This window comes from Lagopus muta, chromosome 14 (genome assembly GCF_023343835.1).
Source record: "Lagopus muta isolate bLagMut1 chromosome 14, bLagMut1 primary, whole genome shotgun sequence".
Lineage (NCBI taxonomy): Eukaryota > Metazoa > Chordata > Aves > Galliformes > Phasianidae > Lagopus > Lagopus muta.
In genome coordinates this window covers 4,799,961-4,827,101 of record NC_064446.1, presented here as the reverse complement: position 1 = coordinate 4,827,101, position 27,141 = coordinate 4,799,961, and the positions used below count along the sequence as shown (strand labels likewise).

At 38.4% G+C, this 27,141-nt stretch overlaps 1 protein-coding gene across 9 annotated transcripts in view; it reads left to right on the top strand.

Moving 5' to 3' along the window:
* Nucleotides 1-27,141, top strand: part of TENM2 (teneurin transmembrane protein 2) — a 1,003,091-nt gene that overhangs the window by 776,839 nt on the left and 199,111 nt on the right. For all 9 annotated transcript variants that reach the window (XM_048960703.1, XM_048960704.1, XM_048960706.1 and 6 more), the window contains one exon: nt 11,554-11,763. In XM_048960703.1, coding sequence (XP_048816660.1) covers nt 11,554-11,763 — 210 coding nt within the window. The remainder of the gene's footprint in view (nt 1-11,553; nt 11,764-27,141) is intronic.

Below are 27,141 nucleotides of genomic sequence, written 5' to 3'. Positions count from 1 at the left end.
CAGCTTCAGTTGCTTTAATTCTTCTTTGTCCCTGTATTTCAGAGCTGTAGTTGTAAAGTGCCTTAAGATCAAAAAGATGAGAGGAACTGTCATTATTTTAAAGACCCAGTTCGTGCTGCAGTACAGAATGGCACATCCAGGCTATTCTGTAGCCTGTTTGATTCCGCTGGGTTCTTTGCTTTACAGAAAAGTCTGGAATAGAGCCCTGCAATTGTTTTTAAGGGAAGAATATTTCTCCCAATTTTTATTAATTCTTTCTGGCAAATTTAATTGTAGCTGTAATTAAAATATTTCTTACCTTTTTAACATATCTAATTTTGTGCTTGCAAATGCCTTTTAATAAGGTTATAGGTTTTCTTAGTACTGCAAAGCAGAGCTCCCTTTTCCATGGAGTAGTCTTTCATCTCTGTGATTTCCTTTCATTAAAAGGAAATTTTATCTTTTTAATTTCCTGTACTGCTCTCCCAGTGTGCCAGTAATTATGGTGATACACACCAGTGCTAAAATAGTCAATGGTCTGATGGCTGTTGTGTTGGAATCCGCCTCTCTGAAAATTTGAAATAAACCTTCTCACTTCAGAAATCATTATTTCTTAAGGGCTTTTTTTGTTTCTTTGTTTCTTTGTTTTGTATTTTTTTTGCAAGAAAAGTATGCAGATGGCAGTGTTCATTTAAAGTGTGTCCCACAAACAGTAAATATTTTCCTTTCCTTCATAGTTTTTATTCTGTTTCTTCATTTGGGTCTACTTTCCAAACTGGACAAGAAATGGACTCTAACGGGAAAACTACTACAAACCTTAATCAGTGCTAAGGGTGAGCAGAATTTTACCTGCACTGAAATTGCTCCTTTGCAAGTGGTCTGGTAGTTTTGTCCATAATCCTGTATTTGGATGCTTTATGTATTCTATGTCTTCTTCAGGGAATAGCCTGCTTCACGAGAAGACATCAGAGAGGTTTCTAGAGGGGCTAAATAGTCCTAGCTCCATATTAGTGATGGTGTTTCATTTCCCCTTTGATTTTTAACTGCAGTTTAGCTCCAAGCTGTATTTCCAGATCTGAGCTCAATGGACCGTTCTGAATCGACAGCAGCCCCAGAGTTCAAGTCAGTAACAGACTTCTGCTGGGGAAGCTTCTCTCTATGCAAAAGCTTTTTAGGACTCTAGGGTGAAATCCTGGCTGTGCTAAAGGCAAAAATACAATTTATATCGACTTAAATGGAGCTGAGATTTTACTGTGGTTTGTTATTAAGTTGTGGAACGTTCACTTTTGAAGCAGGATTTCTTATAGGCCTGATAGCTTCCTCTCAGGGCACGCAAATGTTCAGTCAAAAATATCATAATATTCACAGCATCCAGTAAATGTTTAAGGAAAGGGGATGTTAATTTGCTTGCAGTAAGGCACAGGGAACATAGGTGCTTAAGCGTTTTTGTATTTTGGAAGATGCCTCCAGTGGCTTAGATAGCTGCAAAGTCATGCCTTTGTGTACTTCTATACCCAACACTTCTGCTGCTGAGCTGTGCAGGAAGAACAGGATGAGATCTTAAGATGAAGGAAAACTGTAAACATCAAGGTTGTATCATGTGAATGTATTTTATGTCAGCATTGATAGCAGTGGATCGTTCCGGTGATACTTACCTTAGTGCATCCTAGTGCTTCCCAGCTCTGACGTGCAGACATTTCCAGAGCATATCAGAGCAGGTGTTCAGCACTGACTCAGGAGTGCATTGCACACAGATGTAGGAAGAGGGATGCTGTGTTCACACTGTAGGTGTAACTAAAAAGCAGACTTTCATGACCAAAAGCAAAATTAGCCAGAACATACACTGGCACAAAAAAGCAGGTTTTTGAATGTATTGCATATCTTATGTAACCATTTCCACAGTACCGATCCTGTGAAGCTTTGTGTTTGTTTTACATTTGATTGTCAGAAATCTGAGATGCTTTTTCAGCAAGTTGCAAGGAGTTATCACAAATTCTCTGATTGTTACCCCAAACCCACCAGTTGATACTGGCTGTGCATAACTTTCATGGAGTCTGCTGAATAATTGCGTCTGAATTTTCTCATATTTGTTCAAGGTAATGTTATTTTTCCCACCTAGCAGTGCTGCCACGCACTTGAATCACTAATTGTTGAAAGGCTTCTGGAATTGAATGTCTCTAATAGAATTAATGCCAACGACCGACAGGAAGATATGTAATGGAGGTGGCATAAGCGTTTGGAATTTGGATAAAACAAGGTAAAGGTGAACAGGGGGTGTTTGGATAGTTGAAACAAGTTTTTATCACATAGCTCAAACTCTGTCACTGGAATAAAGTTCAAATCATCTGTTTGTAGGTTCATGTAAGGTCGTAGATTTCGTATGGCTCCTGGTAATTATCCATCTGAGAACTTATTATGATCCTTCCATTGCTGAAACTGCCTTTCATGAATGCATTGCTCTGTATGAGCTGATAAAATTGGTAAATAATATTTCTATTTCTTCCCAGTTTACATACTATTAAGTTTCCAAAGGAGGAAATTCAGTCATGGTGGTGGTGGCTGTAAATTTTTGGAAAGTTTCTTCCAAATACATCCCTAATTTTAGAGTATTATTTTTGTGCCTCAGTTATAACAACTGCTGACGAGTTGTTATAATGTACTGTCAGTTATAGTTCATATTCTTAGTTCAGTAGAGCCTTTAATAGGGACGTGAAGTTGATGCAAGTCCTTGTGCTTTCTGTTCAGCTGGATCTGTGTTTCTTCTCCCTCAGATTTTCCTGGCTGAATCAGAGGTACGGTGAGAGTTGAGAATGCACTTGGACTTTAGGAGTGATGGGAAAAAATCAGTGAAACAAATTACTGTTTTCCAGCTAGGGAAGTACCATTAAACATATGCCAAGTAATCAGCTTGCTAGTGTAATATGTTCAAGAAGTAAAAGAGTTTTCTAATCTTATTCACTGATGCTTTTCCCAAGACAGCAACAGCATTTATAAAATGAGGGTTATATCTTTTCATTACAAAATCTAATCTCCCCAAAAGACATTGAACAGCTGCAAAACCCTGACATCTTCCAGTTGTAAATTGTTTTTATTATTTATCTTTGTTTAACTAAAAAGGGAAGGGGTATCAGATGATTCAACAAGACAAGAATTAAGTGATGTTAGCTTTGGACAGCAACAAATTATTCCTTTACATGCTGAATTGGTTTACATTATTTCTGAGCCATGACTGTCTACTTATTTTTAATATCCAAATTCTGTAATGCTGATAGCATTTTTAGATGGATTGCCTGGGAAAATTAATGTAGCTTTGATTTTAATGCTAAAAGCTGCAAGTGAAGTTATTGATTTCCAAGTTAGTCTTACTTTTGTGCATGGATTTTAGTAATGATAGTACCTTGCATTGATTTTCATATTCAAGAACTGCAGAAGCACTGGGCTTTAGGAAACCACACAGAGGTGAAATGTCTTAAGGAACTTAACAACGCCTGCACAAGTTTGAAGGATGTTTCCGTAATGAAGTAAGAAAAAATTAAACGGAGCCCAGCACTTAATGGTTCTTCTTTGTTTGTCCCTTTTCTTAAAATATATTTCTCTGTGTGCAGAAAACGGGTCTGGTAGAGAAGATAAGGAAGATACAATACATTCATATTGAATATGCTCTATCAAATATGAATTGAAAAATTGGATTTTTTTTTTTTTTGTGGTCACAAAAATCATTGGCCATTTAATTTTTTAATTTTTAATTTTTTTCTCTTTTCCATCACATATAATTTCTCATAAACAATTCCTTGTCCTTTGTCAAAGTGTAACCAGAACTGTAGCAATGCTGTGCCAGAGAGATTGAATGCATTTATTTCTCAAACAATCTAGGTTTATTTCCAGGTTTCATTTGGAGGCTTTCTTGACTTTTTTTCCCCCCATTATGGTAATCACTTTGGCTACATTTGGCTTCCGTACCACCTGTGGAGGTCTGGCAGCTGTAACTGCTTGCACTCAACCGCAGCACTGCAGGCTGTGTGTTGGGGTGCCGTGGGGCCTTGGGAACACTGGTGCTCAGCTCACGCTGTTCTGGGGGACTGCAAAGCAATCCTTTCGACTTCAGTGCTCCTTCAAATGAAAAACTCACCAAATGAAAAAATCAGTTACGTTTCAGGGCTTCGGGGGTCTGAGTGAAACCCTGAAGGATAATGGCTGCAGGTAGTCCCAAGGAGCAGAGTGAGCCCCCAAGTCTCCAGCCCCCAGTATGCTCCATTTGCAGCGCTGCCCTCATGCACTGAGCAATCTCTGCACAGGTGTTTCCACCTCTGCTTGCTGGGCAGAGCAGGCTCTGTGCTGGTGAAAGCGGTGCAGCTGGGCTCCATGCTACGCACAGCCCTGCGGCTCTGCTCTGAGGAGTGAGACTGACAGATAAACACACCTCATTTTGTGATAGAAATTGGCTTTTGGGGACAGTTCTTGCCTATACTGTGGCTACGTAATCTTCTGTTTTTTCCCATTATCTTTGCTGTTCGCACTCTTGCTCTTATTTTACACTTTTTGCACAGCAGAAGTTTTGAAAAAACTAATCAAGGCATGCAGAATATTGTTCAGTGGGAAGTGGGAAAGATATAAACATATAGAGCTGGTTTGTCTTCATTAGTTCACTGCTATATAAATCACAGATTACGATGTACTGTATCTAGATCCCTTTGGCCTTCTCTCCTAATTCTTGCAGAGGCACCTTTTTTGCCTTTTCTTCCCTGTATGATATGATGGTTTTTATTTCATTCTTACTTGCCCTGACTGTCCCTTTTAAAGCAGAGAAATGCCTGTAAGCATCAATGAGCAAGTCTGTGCAAGAATATCAGCCCCATGCGCTAGGGAGACCTTATTGTCTCTTTTACTCTTGTGAAATAGACAATGTGAAATCACAGAATCACCCGGGTTGGAAGGGACCCCAAGGATCATGTAGTTCCAACCCCCCTGCCTAGCAGGGCCACCAAACATACACATTCAGATCAGGTTGCCCAGGACCCCGTCCAACCTGGCCTTAAACACGTCCAAGGACGGGGCATCCACAACCTCCCTGGGCAGCCCGTTCCAGGGCCTAACCACTCTCCTAGTAAAGAACTTCCCCCTAACATCCAACCTAAATCTTCCCTCCTTCAACTTAAAACCATTTCCCCTAGTCCTGCTATTGTCAGCCCTTTTGAAGAGTTTACTCCCCTCCTGGGTGTAGGTTCCCTTCAGGTATTGATAGGCTGCAATGAGGTCACCCCGCAGCCTTCTCTTCTCCAGGCTGAACAAGCCCAACTCCCTCAGCCTGTCCTCATAGGGGAGGTGCTCCAGCCCCCTGATCATCTTATCTTATCTTATCACTTATCTTAAAGGCTTGACTGGTTCCGTTTTGCTACTTCCAGAGGGACAGGAGCTTCTGAAGCACTAGGAGTACCTTTCTTCAGTGGTAACTATCATCCAGGATCCTGATTTATGTCCATCTTTTTTTGTGATTTTTGAAGCTTGTTTGCCTTACAGTAAAAGTGCAGCAAGAGTTTACGCAAACTGAAACATCTCAATGCTGAGGAAAATGATCACAGATTGTCATTACTGTTTTCCTGTTCTTCATATATACTTCATTTGGGGTTTATTCTATTTTTTCTCTTGTGAACTTGAAATGCAGCCCGGCAGTAAAGAGTTAATGGAGCTGCCTTTAGAGCTCTTTGCAGAGGAGTTACCTGCTGGGTGGTGCTGTGCCTGCTCCTCAGCCTGCTGAGCTCTGAGGGCACACAGCTCTCTCCCATGACAACAGCTTTGCCTGCTGGGCTCCATGCTGACCTCCAGTGCACTGAAGTACAAATTCTGTTTTCGCTACAAAAATAATAGGTGCTGGTACAATGCAGGGAATGGATGCCTGTTACCTGTAGTACCTGTTTTCCCTGAAGCCTGTTACCTGTAGTAATTTCATCAGATACAAAATATAAATACTTCTTGTGCCAGCTATACTGACATATACTTGATTTAGTAAGTGTGATCCTGCATGAGTGCCCAGCCCATTGGCAGGACTTGCTTTGCACAAATATTTGAAGGATTATTTTTTTTCTTGTAAAAAAAAGAAAGCAATTATTCTGGGAGGAATAGGGAGAGTGCTGAATGTGCTGTATCTCAGGAAGGTTTCACCTTCATCAGCTGCCTGCTTAATTTATAGTGCTTTGCACTGCAAAAAATTGCTTCTTATGCTATCTAGTTGTTTCCTGACACATTTAGCAATGTTTCTCACTCTTTAAAGTGAACTTAACATTGCTGGCAATGTAGGTGCTTCAATTAAGCTGAGCTGGAAATACAGTCAGAAGTGCATTGTGCTCTGTAGAGTTGTGGTGCTCGTGGAAGCAGGTCCTGCCCTGTGTTTCGCACAGTGCTCCCATCTGGCTTTCTGGGTTTCCTGAAATAAGGGAAAAAAAAAAAAGGACGGGGATAAAATCTGCCCTGATTTTTGTCATGCATATCCTGACCTTAAAAGTGAGATCTGTCTAACAGGAGAAGCTAGAAAATTCCACCGCAAATATAGTAAGCTTTGAGATCTATGTTTGAGACTGAATTTTCTGGTGACAACTTTTTGAATTGAAAAGGATAACTTAGGTGTGTGGGATAGCAGCTGACAGGTTGTGATCTTTACCCTGACACAATTCATGGCAAAATGGCTATTTTAAGAGCCTGAATTCACAGAGTCTGACTCCTAGAATAATGTTCATTTTTGGAAATGATGTATTCCTGCCTAACTGTATGTGGGTAAGCATGTACATAAACATTACATAAATATTTATAAAATTATTTTTCCTGAAAGGTGTTATAGATAGTAATACCATACTATATTACAATTAACTGAAGAGGTTGGATACCAGCTCTTCAAGATTTGTTTTTGTAATGGGAATTTACATAGTGCCTGCTCACATGTCAAAATTCTTACATTTCACTCCTTTCCATCCTGTGTGTTCCCTGCTTTCTCTCACACACCACGGTGGAAAATCAGGGCCAGAGTTTTACACACGCGTGGATTTTGTCTCCAAAACTCCACAGGTCTTTTGAGCGGGAGTTCAGGGAGAGAAGTGAAGGGAGAGTATGGAAAATGCATCTCACGAACTTCAGAAACTGATTAGCATCCTTCTTCTTTTCTTTGATTGTGTCTCAGTTATACTGTGATGTATGATAATAAAGAGAGATTGCAAGTGGTAATTTTTCCTTCTGGGGTGGTGGGGGGGAGTGCTGTTGGTGGGTTTTGGTTTCTTCCACTAACAGCAATGGCAGTATCCTTTTCCCAAATGTGTTACTGCGATTAAGATGAGCAGAATTGGTAATAGCTGTCTTACAAGTGTCTGGACTCGAGAGTGTCTTCTCTGCAGCACTGTTGCTGTGCTACACAGTGGGCACACATGGCAGCTTTGCAGTACTAAGCTTGTCACCCGTTCTGACCCTGTCACTTCCTCACTCATGGACTCCGTGGATAGAGATTGCTGTACTTTTGGGTCTCGTATCTAATGGTGCTGTCAGGAACATCACTTATCAGCCTCTTTATATGTAAGTAAAAGGAAATGTCATTCCCTCTAAAACATGAAGTGATTATTTGAGCCTAGAAACTTGTTTCGGGAAGAACACAAGCAGGATTTGGAAGTCAGTGATAGACTACCTCAGCAATTTCCTCTGCTTCACATGTCCAAACAAGTCACAATGGAAAAGCCCCAAAGCCATAATCTCCCTTCTCCTTTTTCAGGCATACCAGAAAATGCCACTAAGGATTATCTGAATTTGAGACATCCAAGTCAGCAGACAGGAGTCTGCTAAGAGTTCTCTCTCCTGCTCCTGTTTTACAGTCAGGTTGAACTACCACTACCACTACTACTACTCGAGAGTTGAGTGTTTCATCTGTCAAACTGGTATCATCAGATAAATGTTTACTGTACCTTTTTGGACATTCTTAGGAATGTTTTAGTTGAATTATTGTGTTAGCGTTGAACTAAATGCTGCATGATGGGACTTCAGGTATCTGAGGAGCTTACATCATTATTTTTGCCTCTGGACTTCACCAGTGCCATTTGAAGGCTGATGCCCATTATGCATATTTCTGTTCCCAGCATGTTTATGTTCCCAGCATGATAAAACTCTTGGCCTTATTCTTCTAATAAGATCTCTTGCGTGCAGTTCTCTCCCTCCTGAAGTTCATTCTCAAACAAGAAGATAGTCACTCTTTATCACTCCTTATCACTCTGGCATGTTGCCCCAGAGAACTCTATAATTCACACTCCTGAAACTTTGCCAGGCATTTGTGATATCTTATCCATCAGGAGGGGAGCTTGCTCTTTTATAAGTTTGAAATTTGGTTTTTATTTGTGCCTTATTCGACCTCTATCTGTGAAGCTGTCCTTAATGAGAAGTCTTTCTTAAAAGGAAATCTTCACATCAGTATCTGATTTGTACCCACTCAGCTTTTGTGGGTGCATTGCTGAGGATGGTTGTAAGCCTGTGGCATCGTTACCAGCTACAAGCATGGCCTGATTTTTGATTGTTGACTACAAGGCCTATTTTAAGCCTTAGGGATTTAGAGTGGAACTCTAACTGAGGAATGGTTTCATAGAAGTTCCTGAGTTGATGAAGAGAGATGTGACACTGTTAGAAAAGAAAAAATGGAAATAACTCTTTGTTGTCTACTATATCATCTTATGTGGGGGAGAAAAGAAAAGAAATATAAGTGATGATAAAGAGAGCAAAAGAGAAAAAATATGAAAAGAAGGCCCTTGCGGAATGAGATGTCGTATAGCACAGAAGTGCAAAGCTATCCAAAATCAGAAGCCCTCCTGAAGGAGAGCTATCAAGCTTTTCTTTCACTGAGAAATAGTGTTAATGACAGGAGAAAGTAACAAGGAAAAGAATATAAGGTAAAAAAAAGTGTGGGGGGGGGGATGTTTGCTTGCTTTAGTTCAAAATACTGTATTCAGTATCTTTCTGTGCCATTTGTGTGTTTATGCAGTACAACCGTGCATGTGCACATGTGAAGAACTGGTGTTATTTTTTCATATTGAAATTGTAACACAGCAGCATCTAGACTTTGTTTTCCCTTTTGTAGCATTTATATCTGTTTTACATTTCTTTGGGGGTATGACACAATTACTTTACTGTTGTAGAAGTAGAAGTAAGTATCCATTACATAGGATTTCTGTCAGTGCACGACAAGATAAAAATCTTATTTATAGAAGCTTTATAATGTTAGTATTTGAAGAGTAGATATAAATTGTACCAGCTTCTGTTTTACATTATGGATGTAAATTCTGAAGACTGAGGTTACCGCCTGCATCGCAGGATATTTTATAGTACAGTGGGGTCATGTGAGACTCGTTGTGAAATGAGGGGAATTAGAATCATTTTGAGAAACAGAAGGTTTCAAAATAAGACTGTGAGAGTATCTGCAGACACAGAGCAGTTCTGACAAGAAGGTCGGGTTTCCAGAACCGATAGAGCTCAGTCTGTTCAGTAACACATTGAATTTATTTGACCAAGAAATTAGTATTCAACAGGATGAATCAAAACCGTTATTTCTATTCTAAGAATATATAGTAACTAATAAATTGTATTTATTGTGCTTTTTATAGCCTAACTGCAAACTTTCACTTCTCTTTGGTAATTTTACAACCACTCCTTCAGCTGTGGTCCTGCAGAGTTACCCCTTAGGCTCATTTCCCAAGGAAACAAAACTGAAGTTCCACATGTGCCTTACTGTTCCTCTTCAGTTGTTAACTTGTACAGAAGGATGGGTGTTTTAAGATGTTTCTATGTGTTTCAGGGAGTAGAGGAGAAAGAGCCATAGAGGGAGAAGCAGCACTGCAGGAGCCCAACTGCCATAGCAGGAAAGGCTGTGGTGGGAGTTCAGTGTCAAATAGACACCAGAAATTAACTTCACAGTACCCCAACCGTGAGAAAAGCTTTAATCACATTGGGCAGTTTATTGGAAAATGTAACCACAGTACGGGTTGGCAGTATGATGCTTGGCTCACAGGCATCTGTGTTTTTCAATTGACAGGTGCTTATGGACAAATTTTCCTTGGGAGGCTGCTTCAGCCAATATTAAAAAAAAAAACAAAAAACAACAGTGTAAGAACTTCATACCTGTTGTTTGATCTAAGCTACAAACAGAAATGTCCTGGTTGGAAATGTTACCTTGTCTTCAGGGATTAGGGCTATATTATTTCATGAAGCAATGCAATCAGCTGTGCTTGGCCGAAACGTTGTCTTTGGTGCTGTTTCATCTGTCTTGGTGTATTCTGCAGACATGTACCTAAGTTTCTTTCAAGTATGTCCTGAGGCTCGCACAGAGGGCAAAATCTGATTTCAGCCCATCGCCTCTCATGTGCAGTATTTTCAGAATAGAGTTAATGCATTTCCATACGATATGGTAAATGAAGATTCTGAATATATGAAGTTTCTTCTTTTAACTTCATAAACTTGAAGCAACACCAGAATTTGTGAGAAGGAAATACACAGGGTGTACACTGTGTCACGTTCCTATCTAAGATGTATCAAACCTCAGTCTTGCTTCTTATTTCCTACACATTGCAAATAAATGATTTGAAACTGCTTTTTCTCTTCTGCTTCCTTGATTGTTTAGAACATGTGCTGTAGGCTTTCACAAGAATGGCAACAATCATGAATAATAACAGTAATTATTCATGACATCAATATCAGAATTATTTTTTGTAAATAGAAGTCTGCAAGGAAAATATTGGATACGTATTGAATGTATAGCGTAAAAGAAGGTAGATGGGGGTTGTTGAGTAGCTTAAACCGACCTCTGCCCAGTGATAACTTGGCCGTTTGGTCTTACCATCAGTTTATCCAGAGCTGAGAATACAATGAAAACAAAGCATTATAGTCATTTGCCTGAATCCAGCTGGTTTTGTTACTTCAAATTTTTTGAAGGTAGCTGCTTGCTGGTGTCAGACAGTGAGAGCTTTTAAAGTGCCTATGGTTACCTTCCAATGATTGCTGGGTTTTGTTTGTTTTTTTAAATCCTAATGAGATAAACCTTAATGTAATTCGTACAAAGAGTAGTGTTCTTGCTTTCAGAAATGAAGGAGTAGCTAAGGGGAAAGATAGCATGCATTTGCTCTGCTGCTGTTTCTTTAAAAATGGTGAAAGTCAGAATGCACCATTTCAAATAGTTTTGCTGCATTTTAACATTTGTAGCTCACATGCAGCAGATCTGTCTTTGCCTCACAGACTTTGGCAGGATCACAGAGGTCATATTTTTCTGTGTATAAATTATTCATGAATGATTTCTCCAATGCTCTGGTTAAACTTGCAAAAATCAGAATACTCGTTTCTCTTATTCCTTTCATCCCTACAAACAGTAATATTCTAATGGGCATTGCACAAAAAAGAAAGAAAGAAAAAAAAAAGCTGCCTTCATTTGTGTGCATTTGATGGAATGGATTGATATCAAGTTATGAGAGGAAAGTTCACAGAAGCAAAGAGTAAATAAGAATTTGTTTTCCTTTTTTTTTCATTACGCTCACTGCTGATCTTTGATCCCTGTGTCCTCTTTCCCAGGTCGTCCCATTCCACCTACATCCTCGTCTAGCCTTCTCCCATCTGCTCAGCTGCCCAGTTCTCATAATCCTCCACCAGTTAGCTGCCAGATGCCATTGCTAGACAGCAATACGTCCCATCAAATCATGGACACCAATCCTGATGAGGAGTTCTCTCCTAATTCATACCTACTAAGAGCATGTTCAGGGCCACAGCAGGCATCCAGCAGTGGTAAGAAAAATTGCAAACATATGGAGTTTGTTTGTGATATGTTTGTTCTCGTTTTATACGTTACTTTGCAAATGTGTTCTTTCATCACCTGAAAATTAAGAGCATGTGTGGAAATGAGGCAAACAGAAAATGATAGTTTTATTTCAGCAAAACTTTTTTGGAAACATACTGCATGTTTTTCTGTTGTTTTTTTTTTTAATAGAGATCTTTTTTAATTTAAGTGTTACAAGCAGTGTAAAATTATTACTGAAAGCTTGTCATCTAAGAAATTTAGTTTTCAAAGTAGGTTTCTTGTAAAAGAGATACATACACAGTAGTCCTTTATTCTGCACAGGCTAAGCCAACACCTGGTGTAGTGATGAGGTTCTGTATCTGGAAATGTGCTCCTTCTGCTGCTGTCTGTGTGTTCTTGCTTTAGAATCTGATTCTGCACTTTCTGTGTTAACTAAAATCCTGATACTTTCAGCAAAATAACACTTGTCTTTCAGTCTTCAGTTTTAAAATATTTGCAGTTCTGCTATCAGCCATATATTCTGTAGTTCTTAGGGTTTTTTTCCTTCTCTTTCTTTTTCTTCTTTTTTTCTTATTCTTTAAGCAAATGCCTTATTTAATTTTGATGTTGAAAAACTGAGAAATAAAGATTATTTTTTTTTTTGAGAATTATAAGCAAAACAACTAGAAGCTATTATTTTTTGCTTAATTTTAAAGGCCCTTACTGATCTGCTCAAGGTCTCTCTTACCTGTAAAGTATAAAAGTACAAATCTGAACAGTGTAGGAGGCACCACATAGCTTGGAACTTTTTGCATCTGTGGATACATAAAGCAGATTTAAATTATGCCCTGTAAATACTGGTGGTGAACAGTGGCAATATGAGAAAAGATTGAGAGTGGATAAGAGATAGAATATTTCCCTAAGTATTGAGCAGGTTTCTCATGGAGCCTGTGCAGTCTCTGTCCTTGGATATTTGGAAGAACAAGTCGGTTAAAATCCTGGGCAGTCTGATCTCAGAGCTGTCCTGCCTTGGCATGAGTTTGGCCTACAGGCATCCTGTAGTAACTCCCAACTTGAACTGTCCTTCAGCTCTGTAATCCTTCTGCTAAGTAAGATATTTTTAAATATCACCAGCTATATCTATTATTATATACATTAAAAGGAATTATAATTCAGATATTGAACATGTTTCCTTCCTCGATCTTGATGTCTGAGGGTGTAAAATGTGAAAGCAGTATTTTTGCTTGTTTTTATTTTAGAGATATTTGGGCTGATCTCAAGAGATGCAAGTCCCAAAATCTCCAATTACAAAAAATTGGGAACTATAGAAATTATGTAGAAATATAGAAAAATGTGGACATATAGGTAAAATATATTCTGTTTTTGAGTCAGTGTAGAAAACTGAAAAAGCTCAGTACTGGCTTAGAAACCGTCAAGAGTCCTTTGAAGGATTCAGCCATTTGTGAGTAATTGTGATCTGTTTGATGAAATAGTTTGCATTTTGCTCTCTGTGAAATCCTCCATGATCACAGGTATTTGTTGTTACTAACACTGTGAGTTGTTCGAAAGACAGTCTGTGGGGACTGTGAGGAAATACCAGAATGGCGTTGTGAAACCAAGTAGCAGAGCAGTAAAATAGCAGAGGAAATTCAGAGCAGAGCAAAGTGACGCTTGTGGAAAATGCAATGGTTGTTCACCAGTTGGTGATGGGCCACCTTGAGTATGGAGTGAGTTCTCGGGGATGTGTCATCTTGGAGCTCAGGAATGGATGAATTTGAGTGATGAGCAAAGGGAAGAAAAAAATAAAGCTGAAAACAGAGAATGTTGTTTGACTCTAAAGGATGTGATTTATCAGTTTACAAAGCTTTAAAAGGCAGTGGTGAGAGAGACTGAGAGAGAGATATAGTGAGGGCTGCTTGGTAGAAGAAAATTGCAGGTTGGTGTGAGAGACTGGAGACCTGGAGAAGCCCTGAACTCTGGGTACTTGGTATTTATAGCTGCAGCTAGTGACCAAGCATGGCTTTGCTTCTGTAGTCAAATGAACCAAGCTGTAGTAAAAGAACATCTGAAAAGTTCGTGGAAGAACTCCTTGTGTTTCTTTGTGTTTTAAATGCTATTCATTGTTTCTTTTCTCACACGTTACTGTGGCTGGCACAAGGAACCTTTTCAGCATGCTCAGATATGCTTTGCTTTGTTTATGAATAGCTGAGTTGTTCATTCTCTACTTTAATGTTTTTCCCCAAAATAGTCAATTTTCTTCTTTAATAAGCACTTGTAGTATATTGTGGCTTTCTTCTAGTTTTCAGGGCATAGGAAAAAAACATAATTGATTAACATTTAGAGTATTTCATGGCACATGCTCTTTGGATTTAGCACATCCTGTAGAAACCTATCTGTATTTGTCAGGTACTTTGTTTCCTTTCAAGAGTTTATAAGAAAATACTGCAGACAGTGACATGCAGTTCAAATTGGAAAAGTTACCTTTTTTGACTCATTCTTCCTGTAGGATTTTCAGAGTAGCTTTCACATGTTACAGAAATGTGGACCATGGTTATGTTATTTTTGTATTTATATATTTGTCATTAATTTATATTAGGGGCTATGTAAATTTAGCAACATCCTCTAGACTTTTGGAAGATAGTAAATAAATATTTTGTTTAAATTTGGGTTTGGGTTAAAAATAAATATTTGAAGACATGTAGATTCACAGTTTAGATTCCAAAAAATCTTAAGGCAATAATAAATGTTAGTTATCACTTTCTGGGTTCCTCCTTCAAATAATTCTATCACAGTCTTCAAAGTGCATACTGGAAAAGAAATATTTGCAGGCGACTTCTGCTGATTTCATTGTGTATGTGTTCTGTTTGGCTGATTGTGCACTTACAGTTGCTTCAATCTCTGCAATTATAGGCTAACCACTCAACAAGTTTGAGTCATCTTTAATATGAGGTGATAGTCATCCATTTGTACTGCCCTATGCCCTTTGCAATAGCCTAGCAATCTACCTAGGTGGGTCTGGAAAAAAAAAGCACAGAATTCTTCAAATCTTCAATCAAATGAGCAATCTATTGTTGGTATTATGAAGGTCTTTAATCTACAATAAATCTTTGTTAGAACTCATCAGAGCTTCTAGTTTGAGAGAAATGTGATTATAGCACTCTTAAAATGACATTACATCATTGGGGTGATTGGTTTATCATTTGGAGAAGCGACATCAATCATACCTAGCATAACCACACAGCAAATGAATTCAACCTTTCTACTGCTGAACAATGACACAATAATTGCTCAAAATCAAACTTAAAATGAAATCAGAAAATGCACTTTCTTTAAATATGATGTTAACCTAATGGAATATGTTATTAAAAATCATGTTTGAGGAAATGCTGTGTAATTAAAAATATGTGAAAATGTATTCCTTTTTTCCTCTCATTAGAACCTGATTTTAGTTGCAGAATCATTTTCTATGCAGCAGATATTATGCTGCTTTTAATTGAACTCCCGTCACTTACATTCCTCTGCTTGTATTTCTTAATATAATATGCAGAACAATTATATTTGATGAAGGACAAGAGGTTTTTGAAAGCTGGTGCACCTGCTGATGATATTTTGAAAAATACAAATATTATAGAAGGTAATGAGACCTTTTACACATGGAAAGCTAGCTTTTTTTTTTCCTTTTAGAAGAAGGTCAATTCCTGACACACCATTTTCTAGGATGGCTTCTTAGAGCTTACAGTAAGAATAGGTTTTTTCCTCTCTGTGTATTCATTCTACATATTTTCTTTCTAGCAACACAACTGTTCTTGTTGGAATGCCATTGTAATGGCTTCACATGCAATACGATAGAGCAGAGTTTTAAATCGTACAGAGAAAAAAAAAAGATACAGGTTTTTGTTGCCAGCAGCTTTGCTTTCATATTTTCACGTAGTGCTGTTAAACCACATTTTAGAATCCCAACCAAAAAAAAAAATATTTGTTTGTTTTTAACAAAGGTATAAAACACCTCGATTTTATCTCCTCACACAGTAGCTATTGACTTATGGATCCGTAATTAGATACATTCATCATCTTCAGCCCTTGCAGCAATGGGAAAATAGGTGCAGATGGGTTTTGGAATATTGTGGATTTGGGAAAAAGCTGCATCTCTAAAACCTGAGGGTGTGCATTAGGCATTGTCATGATTATCAGGAAGTTCAACTGGAAGGGCAGTCAGTCATAGTTTTTCAGTGTGAACATGTCTTTTGGGCTTAATGAGAATACTATAAGGATTTGGCTCAGTGTAACTATTTGCCTGCAGAGTCCTTTGGATGCTACTTAGAAGACAGGGTTTGCTTTGGGTTTTTCACAAGCAGTTGCTGTCATCAAGGGGAGGGAAATGGGGAAATAAGTTGGCTGCAGTGGCTCTTGTTGTTTTGTGTTGTCTGTGAGTTAGAACTGAACAAAAATATGATCAGTCCCTTATGTTTATGACCACAGTATTTTATAATGTAAAGGACTAGTATTTATTACATTCAGTACAATTATCTAGAAGGATCTCCTGCAATCAACCTGACAATAACTTTTTATAGGATTTTGTCATTACTGTGTAAGTTAGTTGATACAAACCATCTCATTGCAGCATATTAAAAAAAATCTTTACTTTTCCTTTTTTTTCTTTTTCCCCCCCTCCCCCCCTGAAAGAAGTCAGAACATTCATTAATACACAGTAATTGTTGGTCTTATTTGAGATCCTGTGCTGGAAATGCTTGAAAGTATGCATTCTAGCTTTCTAGAGTCCAGCATCAAATAAACATGTTTCCAGCTTCTGCTGTAAAATGCAAACCCATACAGACAGAGTCATCTCTGAAAAATATTTGAATCCCATCGAAAAAAAATGATTACTTCTTCTGATGGTTGCATATCACCCCTTACTGAACGGAGGAAGTGGTTTCTGTATCTGCTCATTTATGGGATAGAAAATAAAGTAGCAACAGCAGAAATCTGGAATCCTTAGCTGAGTTTTTTTTCCTTGCAAAAGATGGACTTTGGCTTACTTAGAGACTAAATGAAAGGGTTTGGAGATCTCAGTAGGCAGCTCCTTCATCTTCCTGCCAGAAAGACATGGGTTTTAACTGTAGATAAGAAGCCTAGATGTGCGTAGCTATCCCAGCATGAGGACGTTGCTGGGTTGCTGGAAGAACTATTCCACAATTAAGTGGGCTCAGCATAGAGACCATTCACAATTCTGACAGGAGTCTCACAAAAGGGAAGCGCAAAGTCTGGCACTGGGTGATGAATAGCCAACCCCCTGCAGCAGGCCAGCAGAGAGGCAGCTGTGCTAAAGTGCATCTGGGGACACCAGGCTGACCGTAAGCCAGCCGTGTGCCCACAGCAGCCTGGGCTGTGACAGGCAAGCACTGGCAGTGGGCTGGGAGGAGATGCTTCTCTGCCTGGCCCAGCTGTGATGCAGCTGGAACTCCGGGTGGGCTGGTGACCCTTGGTAATAGAGGAGGGGTCTTAGTGCTGGGAGCCCAGAGCTGGGCCGCCAAGGTGAACGTGGGCTTGGTGCAGCTGATGCACCAGGAGAGGCTGAGGGGCTGGGACTGCTCAGCCCGCAGAAGAGAAGGCTGTGGGGAGCTTCCCGATGGGCAGCAGTACCCCGCAGGGAGCTGGGCTCTTTGCAGCGGTGTCCACTGACACAAGGAAATGGGCACAAGCAGAAATACAGGAAATGTACTTTAGAAATAAGAAATCGACTGTGGTTTTTTGTTTACTTGTTTATTTATTTCATCATAAAGGTAAAGAAGTACTGCCCTAAACTGCCCTAAACATCCTGGTTTTGTTCATTTCAATCTCTTGCTTGGCTTCTGAGTTCGCATGGGGAGGAACAGAAATTGAGAAGAAAGATTTCAGCCTTCTTCACCGTCACTTTTCTGTTGTAACAGCTGTATGCATTTGTGAAGTTTGGCTGGTGGCATGTCCTCCTGAAGCTGCTTTCACAATGCATCATGTTGGGCTCTGCTGAATTATGCGTAGGGCAGCAACAGTTAAAGTCACATAAGTTTCCATGGAGGCAGGACTGGGCTTTTTTGTTGTTATTTCATTACACAGATTCTAATCTCTACCTCCAAAAGGTAGGCTGGAATTACATCTATGTATACAATTATATTCACATGGAAATACCATGAACATTCTTTTTTTTTATGACATTTTACAGCGAGTTACCAAAAAAAAGTTGCAGATTTATCATTTTAATTTCTACTTACAAAATAAGAGCAAATTAAGTATGTTTGGTTCGTCATCACTATTTTGAACTCTTTGCTATAGACTGTCTTTCCCACTCAGTACCCATGGCTGTTGTGTGCTGTCCCTTAGCAAAGCTAATGTCAATAATTCTGTCCTTAGTGCTCCAGTGGATGACGAAGACCAATGAAGATTTTCTTATTACAGTAGGTGAGGTTGAACAAAAGCTGAAACCTGTTGTGTTCTCAGTGTTTACACTGTGAAGGATGGATCCTCGCTTTCAGGTTTTAAGCAGTAGTCTTCTCCTGTATGTGTTGTTTTGAACCAAAGTTTTCGTTAGCCCTAAGGTCCTTACATATATTTATATGTGTACACATATATACGCACACATTGTTATTTTCAGTGTGTTCTAATACTTCATTTCTCTGAATCCTTAATCTCTGCTCATCTTAGTTCTGTTTCATTCCTTTAGCGCCATGTCCAAATTTGCAGCCATGGACTGGAATTAGAGGTGGAGGAATAGCACAATATGTGCTTTCACATTGAAACTGGAGGGTGTACTTTCTCTTAAGTATCAGCTCCACGTTGCTGCAGCTATTACTGATATTATTGCTGTTGCTAATCTGCATAGCATATGTTGACGATGCCAGCAGATGTCTGAACTTCAGCCAGAACTTGATTCAGACTTGATTCTAGCTATTAGATTTTGCAGAAACGCTGTATTTATTAATTTATGAATTCATAACAGACAAGCAAATCTTGAACAGAAGGTTGTAAGGTAATTTAAAAAAAAAAAAAAGAGTACTACAGAAGCAGGAGCATTGATAATTGTTTCTAATTCTATCGTTCCTACATGCTTAGGCCCCATCATAGTGCTGAGAGCTGAAGAGATTCTTTGCTGTTTTCACTTCATTTCATGTAATGCTGGTCAATGTGTAAAACTGGCAGCCTCTGTCTTGTAATAGAAGCAGCGCAGAAAGGCAGTGGCAACAGTAACTTTCCAAGGTTTGCTTTCACTGATAGCTCCCCTAATGGCTGGGGAACAGTTCAGATACTGCAGCCAGGCAGGCCTTGGTTTTTCTCATTACCAAACCTTATGTTGTCCTGTAGAAACTAGTTTCAGGTCCCCAACTAATGTCACACATTTGAAATTTAAACACTGAATATTCCTGTTCCATGCCATTGTGCCAAGGCCTGATGCCTTGCTTGAGAGCTGAAAGGTCCTGTTGTGTTATAATTACACATCTCCCTGTTCCTCACGGTAAGTCTGACAGTTGCTTGTGTTCAGTTGGGGCATTTTTTCCTTTATTTGTATGGAAAAACCAAACCTATAATGGTTAGCTGCTGTTAGCTGTGCTGTATTGGAAATGATCTGGCTTTATAATCATCCTGTCCTTCAATACAGTTTCAGTCTTCTGAAACTATGCTTCCTTTCTCATTGGCAATAATGTAGTTCTAACAAATTTTATGGTGGTTTCTGCAGCTGTTTAAATGGAAAGGCAACATTTAGAAAGCATTTCACATTTTTAACTGTAACCTGCACAGTTGGGTGGCTGATTGAAAGTGATGAATCACACACATGTAAGCCATGTGTGCACATCAGACTATAAAATCCAAAACCTAACACTCAGACTGTGATTTTTTTTTTTTTTTTTTTTTTTTTTTTTTTAAGAATTATTTGCAATATTTGTACACAGGATATTCTGTGAGTTTTTTGGTTGCTTTTTGTGTGAGTTGTCATTTTTGTTTTTGTTTTATTTTTGTTTTGGTACTAATGAAAAGTTGCATCAGTCCATCCTTTTTCCTTATGAATCCAAGTATTTACTGTTAGGAGCATCTTAAAGTCAAACAGCCAGTTTTCATCTGAGTCAGTGTTCCATTCATGGATTTCCTCATTTTGATGAGGCAGAGCTTTATGCTTTGGCTGTATGTGCTTTATTGAAATTGTGATTTTTTTCTAGCAATGAATAATTATTCCTGGTTATGGAGTTATTTGAATAGATTTACCCATTTTAATATGCTTATAAATATTAGCTTTACATAAGACAAATCTATAAATATATATCTTTCTTGGCCAGTTATTATCATCTCTAGAAACTGAATTTATCTTAATATTAAGCATGACTTAATCAATAGGAACCAGGAATTATTATCTTTCTTGCAGAAGATGTTAAACCTTAAGTTAAAGTGTACAAAAGAGGGAGAATTCAGCACGTCCCTGGAGAAAAGCTGCTCAGTGCTTATTAATTATTCTTTTTTATTATTATTATTCATTCACACCTCTCTCTTTGTCTCGCAGTTCTCACAAGCATGTCTTTTGTATCCCTTCTGCATAAAAGGAAAGAAATCTGAACTCTGTCATTGGCTCTGTTTACCTGCAGCAGCCATACTGCCCTCTGGTCATATTTGCACTAAAAGGATTTGTAGGTAGAGCTTTGGTGAAACTCTCTACTGAAAATGCAACTCTCACCAGCACAGTGTTCTCTCCTGTTATTTCTTAATCCAATTCCTTCAATAGACTAAGCAATATTATGAAAAGGACATCTTTGCTGGCATTATTGCATCTTATTTTGTAGACCAGAATTTTGTCTTTCTCACAATCTCAACTTCAGCAGCAAACCTGTGCAGCCTCTGTTACAGTATAAATGTGAGGAGGGTGTAGTTCCTTCATTAAGCAGCTGCTCTATTTTGATTCGGATTTGCAAATGTTTTATTTTAGAGGGACCGTGGTGGAGGTGCACACCATGGGGTTTATTTTGGGAGGCTGGGTAAATATTCTGAGAGTTTGATGTGGTGGGATGCCTGCAAAGGTGAGCATTGCATTCCAGCTTGGTTCTTGTCTGTGGGGATGCCCTTACCTTGCATCGTGCCTGTGTACAGCTGGCTTACACAACCCTAAAGGTTCAGAAACAGAAAGAGTTTGCTTAGTGTAAGTCTTGGTGTGGCCAGCTCCTTTTTATTGCATACTGAACCTACAGATGAGAGGTTATTTTTCTCAAATAAATTAATCAATGAAAGAATGTTGGCGTCTTTTATAAATGTATGTCATTTATTTTTCTGCCAGATTCTTCCACTCAAAAGCTGAAAAGCTGATGTAAGATTTGGCTACTGGCCTGAGTAAATGCTTACTTTTTCAGATGTCTCAATATCATGGCATGGGGGGAATCCCATTCCATTTTGTCAGCTCCCCAAATGTTTCCACTGTTCAATCTGTGGCATTCACACATGAATGAAATTGTATTTTTATGTACCATTTGTTTGGATTTTGGGTTCTCTTCCAGTCTGTAGCAATGCTTGCATTTGCTGCCAGTTCCCTGAGCTGTTTTTATTACAGTGACCTTTTCAAGCTATGTAGGTGCTGTTTGTCATTCAGATCTCCTTTGTTCCCTACCTCACCCCACCAACAAGTTGCCTCGCATGTCACTGCTTCGCTGCTGCTCCTTCCTGTTTAATGCATTTGTGTTGGATATCACAGGGCTGTAACAGTGTGATTTTCAGTAATTGAGCTTTTCTCTCCTTTTACTGAGGTCAGGGCTAACAATTTGTGAGATAAACAGGTACTCAAACACGAGCAGAAGCATGATGGTGTATTTATGTTATAGAGATGTATCTTACATACCTGGAATCTGAAGATGAAAAAAAAAGTAAAAAAAGTAAATCTATAGAAAAGAGAATTTGTAACTTAATGTGGAATTTGTGTTGTTTTGAGAGAACTCCTTGGTGATCTGCTGATTTGAGAGCAGTAACTAGAACACTCTATTGTGGTTATAGCACTCTACACATACCGAAATCCCAAAAGCCAGGAGTCCTACCCTGCACTGTGCTTTTCTCACAAATCTGCCAAAGGAGGACTTGCATTCTCTGAATTTACTGCACCCTAAATCTTCCATTGTAAGTACAAGTAGAGAGTTTGGGTATTGTTTCAGTAGTACTCAGTAAGAAGACGTACAACATTGTTATTTTGAAACGGCTTTGTTGGTCTTAAAACTCCAAATCCAGGAGACAGCTGTTGGTATATGGTGGTGATGGTTCTGGGTCGGATAGGTTTTGTGATGGTAATTTAATCCTTCCTCTGAAGAACTGAGTTTAGTTTGTTGTTAACAAGTCTATGATTTTCTGTTTTATATTGTTTCCAGAGATGAAAAAGCAGAGAGCAACTATGTTGTAGTTATTTTGTCTACTTGTTATTTGAACTCATTGCTAGATGAATTTCTATCTCCTAGCACTGCTGCATGCTTTGCCTAAGGTGTCTTTAACTTTGGGCATTTCATCCATTTGTGTGTCATTTCTCAATGAGTGAATCCAGTAAAATACAGCCAGAGCAGTGCAGGTTAGTCAAATGCTACGTGACAGAGGTAGAAGAGTAACCCATTTCTTCCAGTCTCTTTTCAGAAAATGGTACAAGTTTTCATATGACTGGAATTAGATAAATGTATAGAATAAAGAGAGAAGTCTCAACTGCTAGTTCATGTGATTTGGGCAGAACTCAAAAATATGGACTTTAGTGTTGCACTGTGAAATAGTGAAATCTATAATTTACAGTCTCAGTTTAAAATATTTTTTCTACTGGAATCGGTGAAAATTTTGCACAGTGAACTGCAGACTAGCTCCTCAGTTAATGCACCTTTAGTGAGGTGCGAAATGATCTGCTAGGAAAATACAGGCTTCAAGCATTTTGTTTATCTATATTCTCACAAACATGTAGATAATTGTTTCATTACAATTCTGTCTATAATAGGGGATAACAAACATGATAAGGTGCAAAATGAGTATGCGAGTTCCTGTTCCTGAAAGCAGAATTTACAAAGCCAAGTGAAGGGATTTGAGGGGTGTTGGAGCTCAGGTCATAATGATGGCTTTGAGTTATTCTGTTTATATTGGGAATGAGAATTGGAACAGGAAGAAAGGGTACAAAGAAAACCAGACTGCTTTGGAGAAAAGGATGGATTTCAGGGGCTGAGTTTATGATTTGAGACTGATTTGCAGACACGATGAGTTTGTGGAGACCAGTGTGTGTGAACAGAGAGCTGATTGGTATGGCAGAGGGGCTGGGAAGGGATAGTATCTATAAACCTAATCTGAAGAAAAGACTGCAGAGAAACCAGTGTTAAAGGGCATACTGCCAGCAACTAAACCCAGTTCATCCACACAATTAGAGCAGCCCTTTACTCCAAGTCATTTATAGAGAATAGCTGTCTAATGCCAGTCATCAGAAGTAGTCATCCAGAAACAAGGAGATGCACACAAAACTTACTTCACTCATCACTTCCTCTAAATATCTTTTCCTTTCATTTTCTTTCTCTTTGTTGACAACTAGAAAGATTCCACATTCTCCATCCTTGAATTCCTTTGAGACCATGCCAGAAAAGTAAATGCATTAGATAACCTTGTGTCATTTTATTGCATTTTTTTTAACAATTTCCATTAATATCCTGCTGTCACAAAGCAACTGGTACTGATTCACAGCTCCTTAGGATGGCAGTTTTTCTCTGAGGAGGCAAAGGGATTACTCACTGAGACCCAGAATCCCAACAGTGTAGCCAGCTCTTCTGGATGACATGAAGTTGAACAAAGTTTAGTTCACTACTTGTTGCTGTTTAGCATTTAAATTTCTTTTAGACAGTGAGTGCTGGTGGAACCTCCTGGATCAACAGCCTTTGTGTTCAGTGTTTTCATCTGAGGGTAGTACAGGATGGCTTAGAGAACAGTACTTTCTTTATATGATAGGAAAATTTGGATCAAAATCCAGTTGGTTTGATGCTTGTTCTTTCTGGATTTCTTTTGTTTGTTTTCAAGGTTTTTGGTAGTGGTTTTGTTGTCTGTTTTCATTTGGTTTGTTGTATTTTTTTTTATTTTTTTTTTTTCACTGTGATACTTAAATACATGCATTAAATACAGTATCATCTTTCTGGGAATCTTTATCTAGAGCTGTTTTTAATAACCAATCTGTTAGGTTGAGTTGATTAACAAGCAGGTACATTGCAGCTGGTTCTTCGCAGGAAGTAAAGCCCTAGCCTGCTGATTTCTATTAAAAAGATGTACAGCAATGCCACCATTGAATGGTTTTGCATTCAGTTTGCACAAAAAAAATCTGTGGTTTAATTATTTTGGATTTCCAGAAAATCCTCTCAGGTAATTTTGTAAGAAAGGATCTGAAAAGTTTGAGAGTACTGTAGTGAAACTGTATCATTTCAGCCCCTCGTTCAAATGGTGTTATCAAATAAAAGGGAAAAAAAAAAAAAAAAAGCTTCAAATAGTTTTACCCACCCCTACTTTGTATTTCCCAGCACCAGATTCAGCATCTTCCTCCACCTCCAGTCTGAACACTTGTTAGGTTTCTGTTCCTATTTTAGGATAAAATTATCTTCTCCCTGCAAAGCAAGGCTGGCACTCACGTCACACGCAGGAGTCGCTTCCCATTGCAGGCTAACCACAAGAGCAGCAGTCTGCCTTGCTGGGCAGCTGACTTCCTATAGCCACTGCTGAGCTCTGTATGAAAGCGTGGCCCTATGTATAAGTTTTGATACTTTTTCCGTTTTCAATTTGTGTTTTGAAATATGTTGAAGATATGAGACACTGTTAATTTCATAACGTTACGTGAAAATTGCTAAATATCCCCATGACTAAAATCCACAGCAGTGGAGAATGTGCTCGGCCATCACACAACTCATAGCACAGACCTGCCTGCTCTAATTGCTTTCATTAAAATAGAGATAACATATTTTCTCACTGTTCTTCCCAGGTATTTATTTTATTATTATTAATCTGTGTTAGTAGACCGTGGTTAAAGACTCTTATGATTCCTACATGTTGCAGTCTTGTTTGTACCCTGTTCATCAAAATTCAGGTAATTAAACTGCTTTCTCACTTTTATTTTATTCTTAAATTTTGTTTGAGCCATTAACTCCTGTGGTAGTGCTGCTTTCGCACTTTTCTATATGGCAATCTGTTTTACAATTACAGCATGTAAACCAACACAGGAATGTGTGTAGCTCTATTTTCATTGCTAAGCAATGTGGAGCATTAAAATTAACTTGGGTGTTATCATCACTTACCCTTTATGAGTGATCCAAGTCAGAATACTGGCTGTTATTATATGATCTTGATGCAAACCTTAGAATTTTTGCATACATTTGTATGCCATGGTTCTTTAGCTGAAAATGTTAAAAAGGATTTTTTTAAAAAAAAAAAAAAGCGGAAAATAATGGAATTATAAAATCATCATAATAATTTTGTGGTTACCCACTTTGAGCATTATATATTTAGTCAAGCAGATGCAGCTCAAGATCCTCCAGAAGGACTGGGATCTGTGATACAAGCTTCTCTGAGTTAAGAGTTGGTGTCGTTCCTCTCGGTCAGGTGGCCTCTCCTCTCTTCGAGAAACATGGTGGATGTTGCATTGGGAATAAAATCTTCCCCATGTTTGCACTTTTTAAAATGTCTTATACTATTTTCCTAAGAAAATCTAAATAATTCTAAAAGAAATCTACTGGAAGGAGAAGTAATAGAAAGAACCAGAAAGGGCAGAGAAGCTCCAAGACCTTCCAGCAAAGCATAGAGATGGAACTTGGAAGAATTGTTTGGGTTTAGAATCAAATTTCAAGTTCCTACACCTCTCTGTTGAATCCTTTTTGTGAGATACTTGAAGTTTTATATTGATGAAAACTGAATGACTGGGAAAAAATAGTTGAATCTTCCCAAAGATGAGACAAGTAGAAGAAATATCGTGCTGTTGGTATTTGTGGTAGTGAAGTTAGCTGGCTTTGTTGAGAACTGGAAGCGTTCCAAAGAAGTGAGTGGTATTTTGGGGATGCTTAAATATCACGGGATCAGAGCAACATAAAGTTCTGCTTTTGTCATCACAGTGGATTGTTATGCCTCCCACAGGCAATATTGGGCTAATCAATTAATCAAGAATTTGCATAGGTATAAAAATATCTATTAAAGATGGCAGGAAATAAAATTTCATAACAATGTATGAACACAACACACCTGATTTAAAAAAAATGGTTGTGTAATGAAGCAAATTCAGAAGGCAGTGGATTTGCAATTGAGCTTGGAATATTGAAGTTTCTTTTGCGAAAGTAATGGCATACACAAGTGAAATTTACTCATGCCCTGTGGATGTTCATCACTGTGCTCAAATATTGCATTACCCAGTTTGTCACACAACCAAGTGTGCATTTCATACCCTGTGTGTGTATCCACCTAAGAATATTCCATTCCTTAATGCAACACGCTGACAGCTGCCAGTAAAATTTGCTTTGCTGTCCAATGGAAAAAAATGTTCATTATGAAGAATAGCATAATTAACATTTATGCTTACATGCTTCACTGCTCCAGTAGATTGATCCAATATACATGATACACGTGCAGCAGATAGACTAGCTGTTGAATTAGTGAATGTAAGCATCATATTTATTTCAAAGACCTTCAAAATATTACAGCTCTTGCTTTTTGTGGTGATCATCATCTCCTTAAAACTTTTGTCTGTAATAAGATAGACAGAAAATTGTAAGAGAATTGGACAAAATTATTCCATGGAAAGCAAAAACAAAAACAAGACAATTAAGGATGTCCCACAGAATTGTTATTGTGTTAGAATGTTCTCACTGTTGAATTTCCAGCTGACAGTACGTTTGAGAAATCCTTAAACAGTTTGATCTCAAATATGATGCATTTTGTAGCACTGATTTTAGATGTAGTCATTTGTTTTAAATATATATATATATTTCACACTGTATTTTTTTTTCTCGAGGAAAATAATTCAATCTCTGTTTTTAAACTATTAACCCTTTGATTTATAACCTTGCCATTAAAATACTTCAGAATATTATAATACTTTGCTATTAATATTTCAGGAGACATTATTTAATACAAGCTGATATTGCTGGATATATTTGGTTTTTACCAGTATCCAGCCTGCAGTCCTGCAGAATTTATATGTGATTTTCATCTTGAAAATGCATATATACACGCACATAACTACTGTGGGTCACCTTCTCCCTCCCATATATTCTCACCTTAGTGGAGTTAGCTGTAGTGATAGGAAAATGTTCTGCTGCTTGGTTTGGTTGTTGTGTATTTTCGTTAAGCAGCTATTGGAGACATGACTTCAGAGGTGATGGAAATACATTTTTGCATGGAAAGTTCCATGTGCT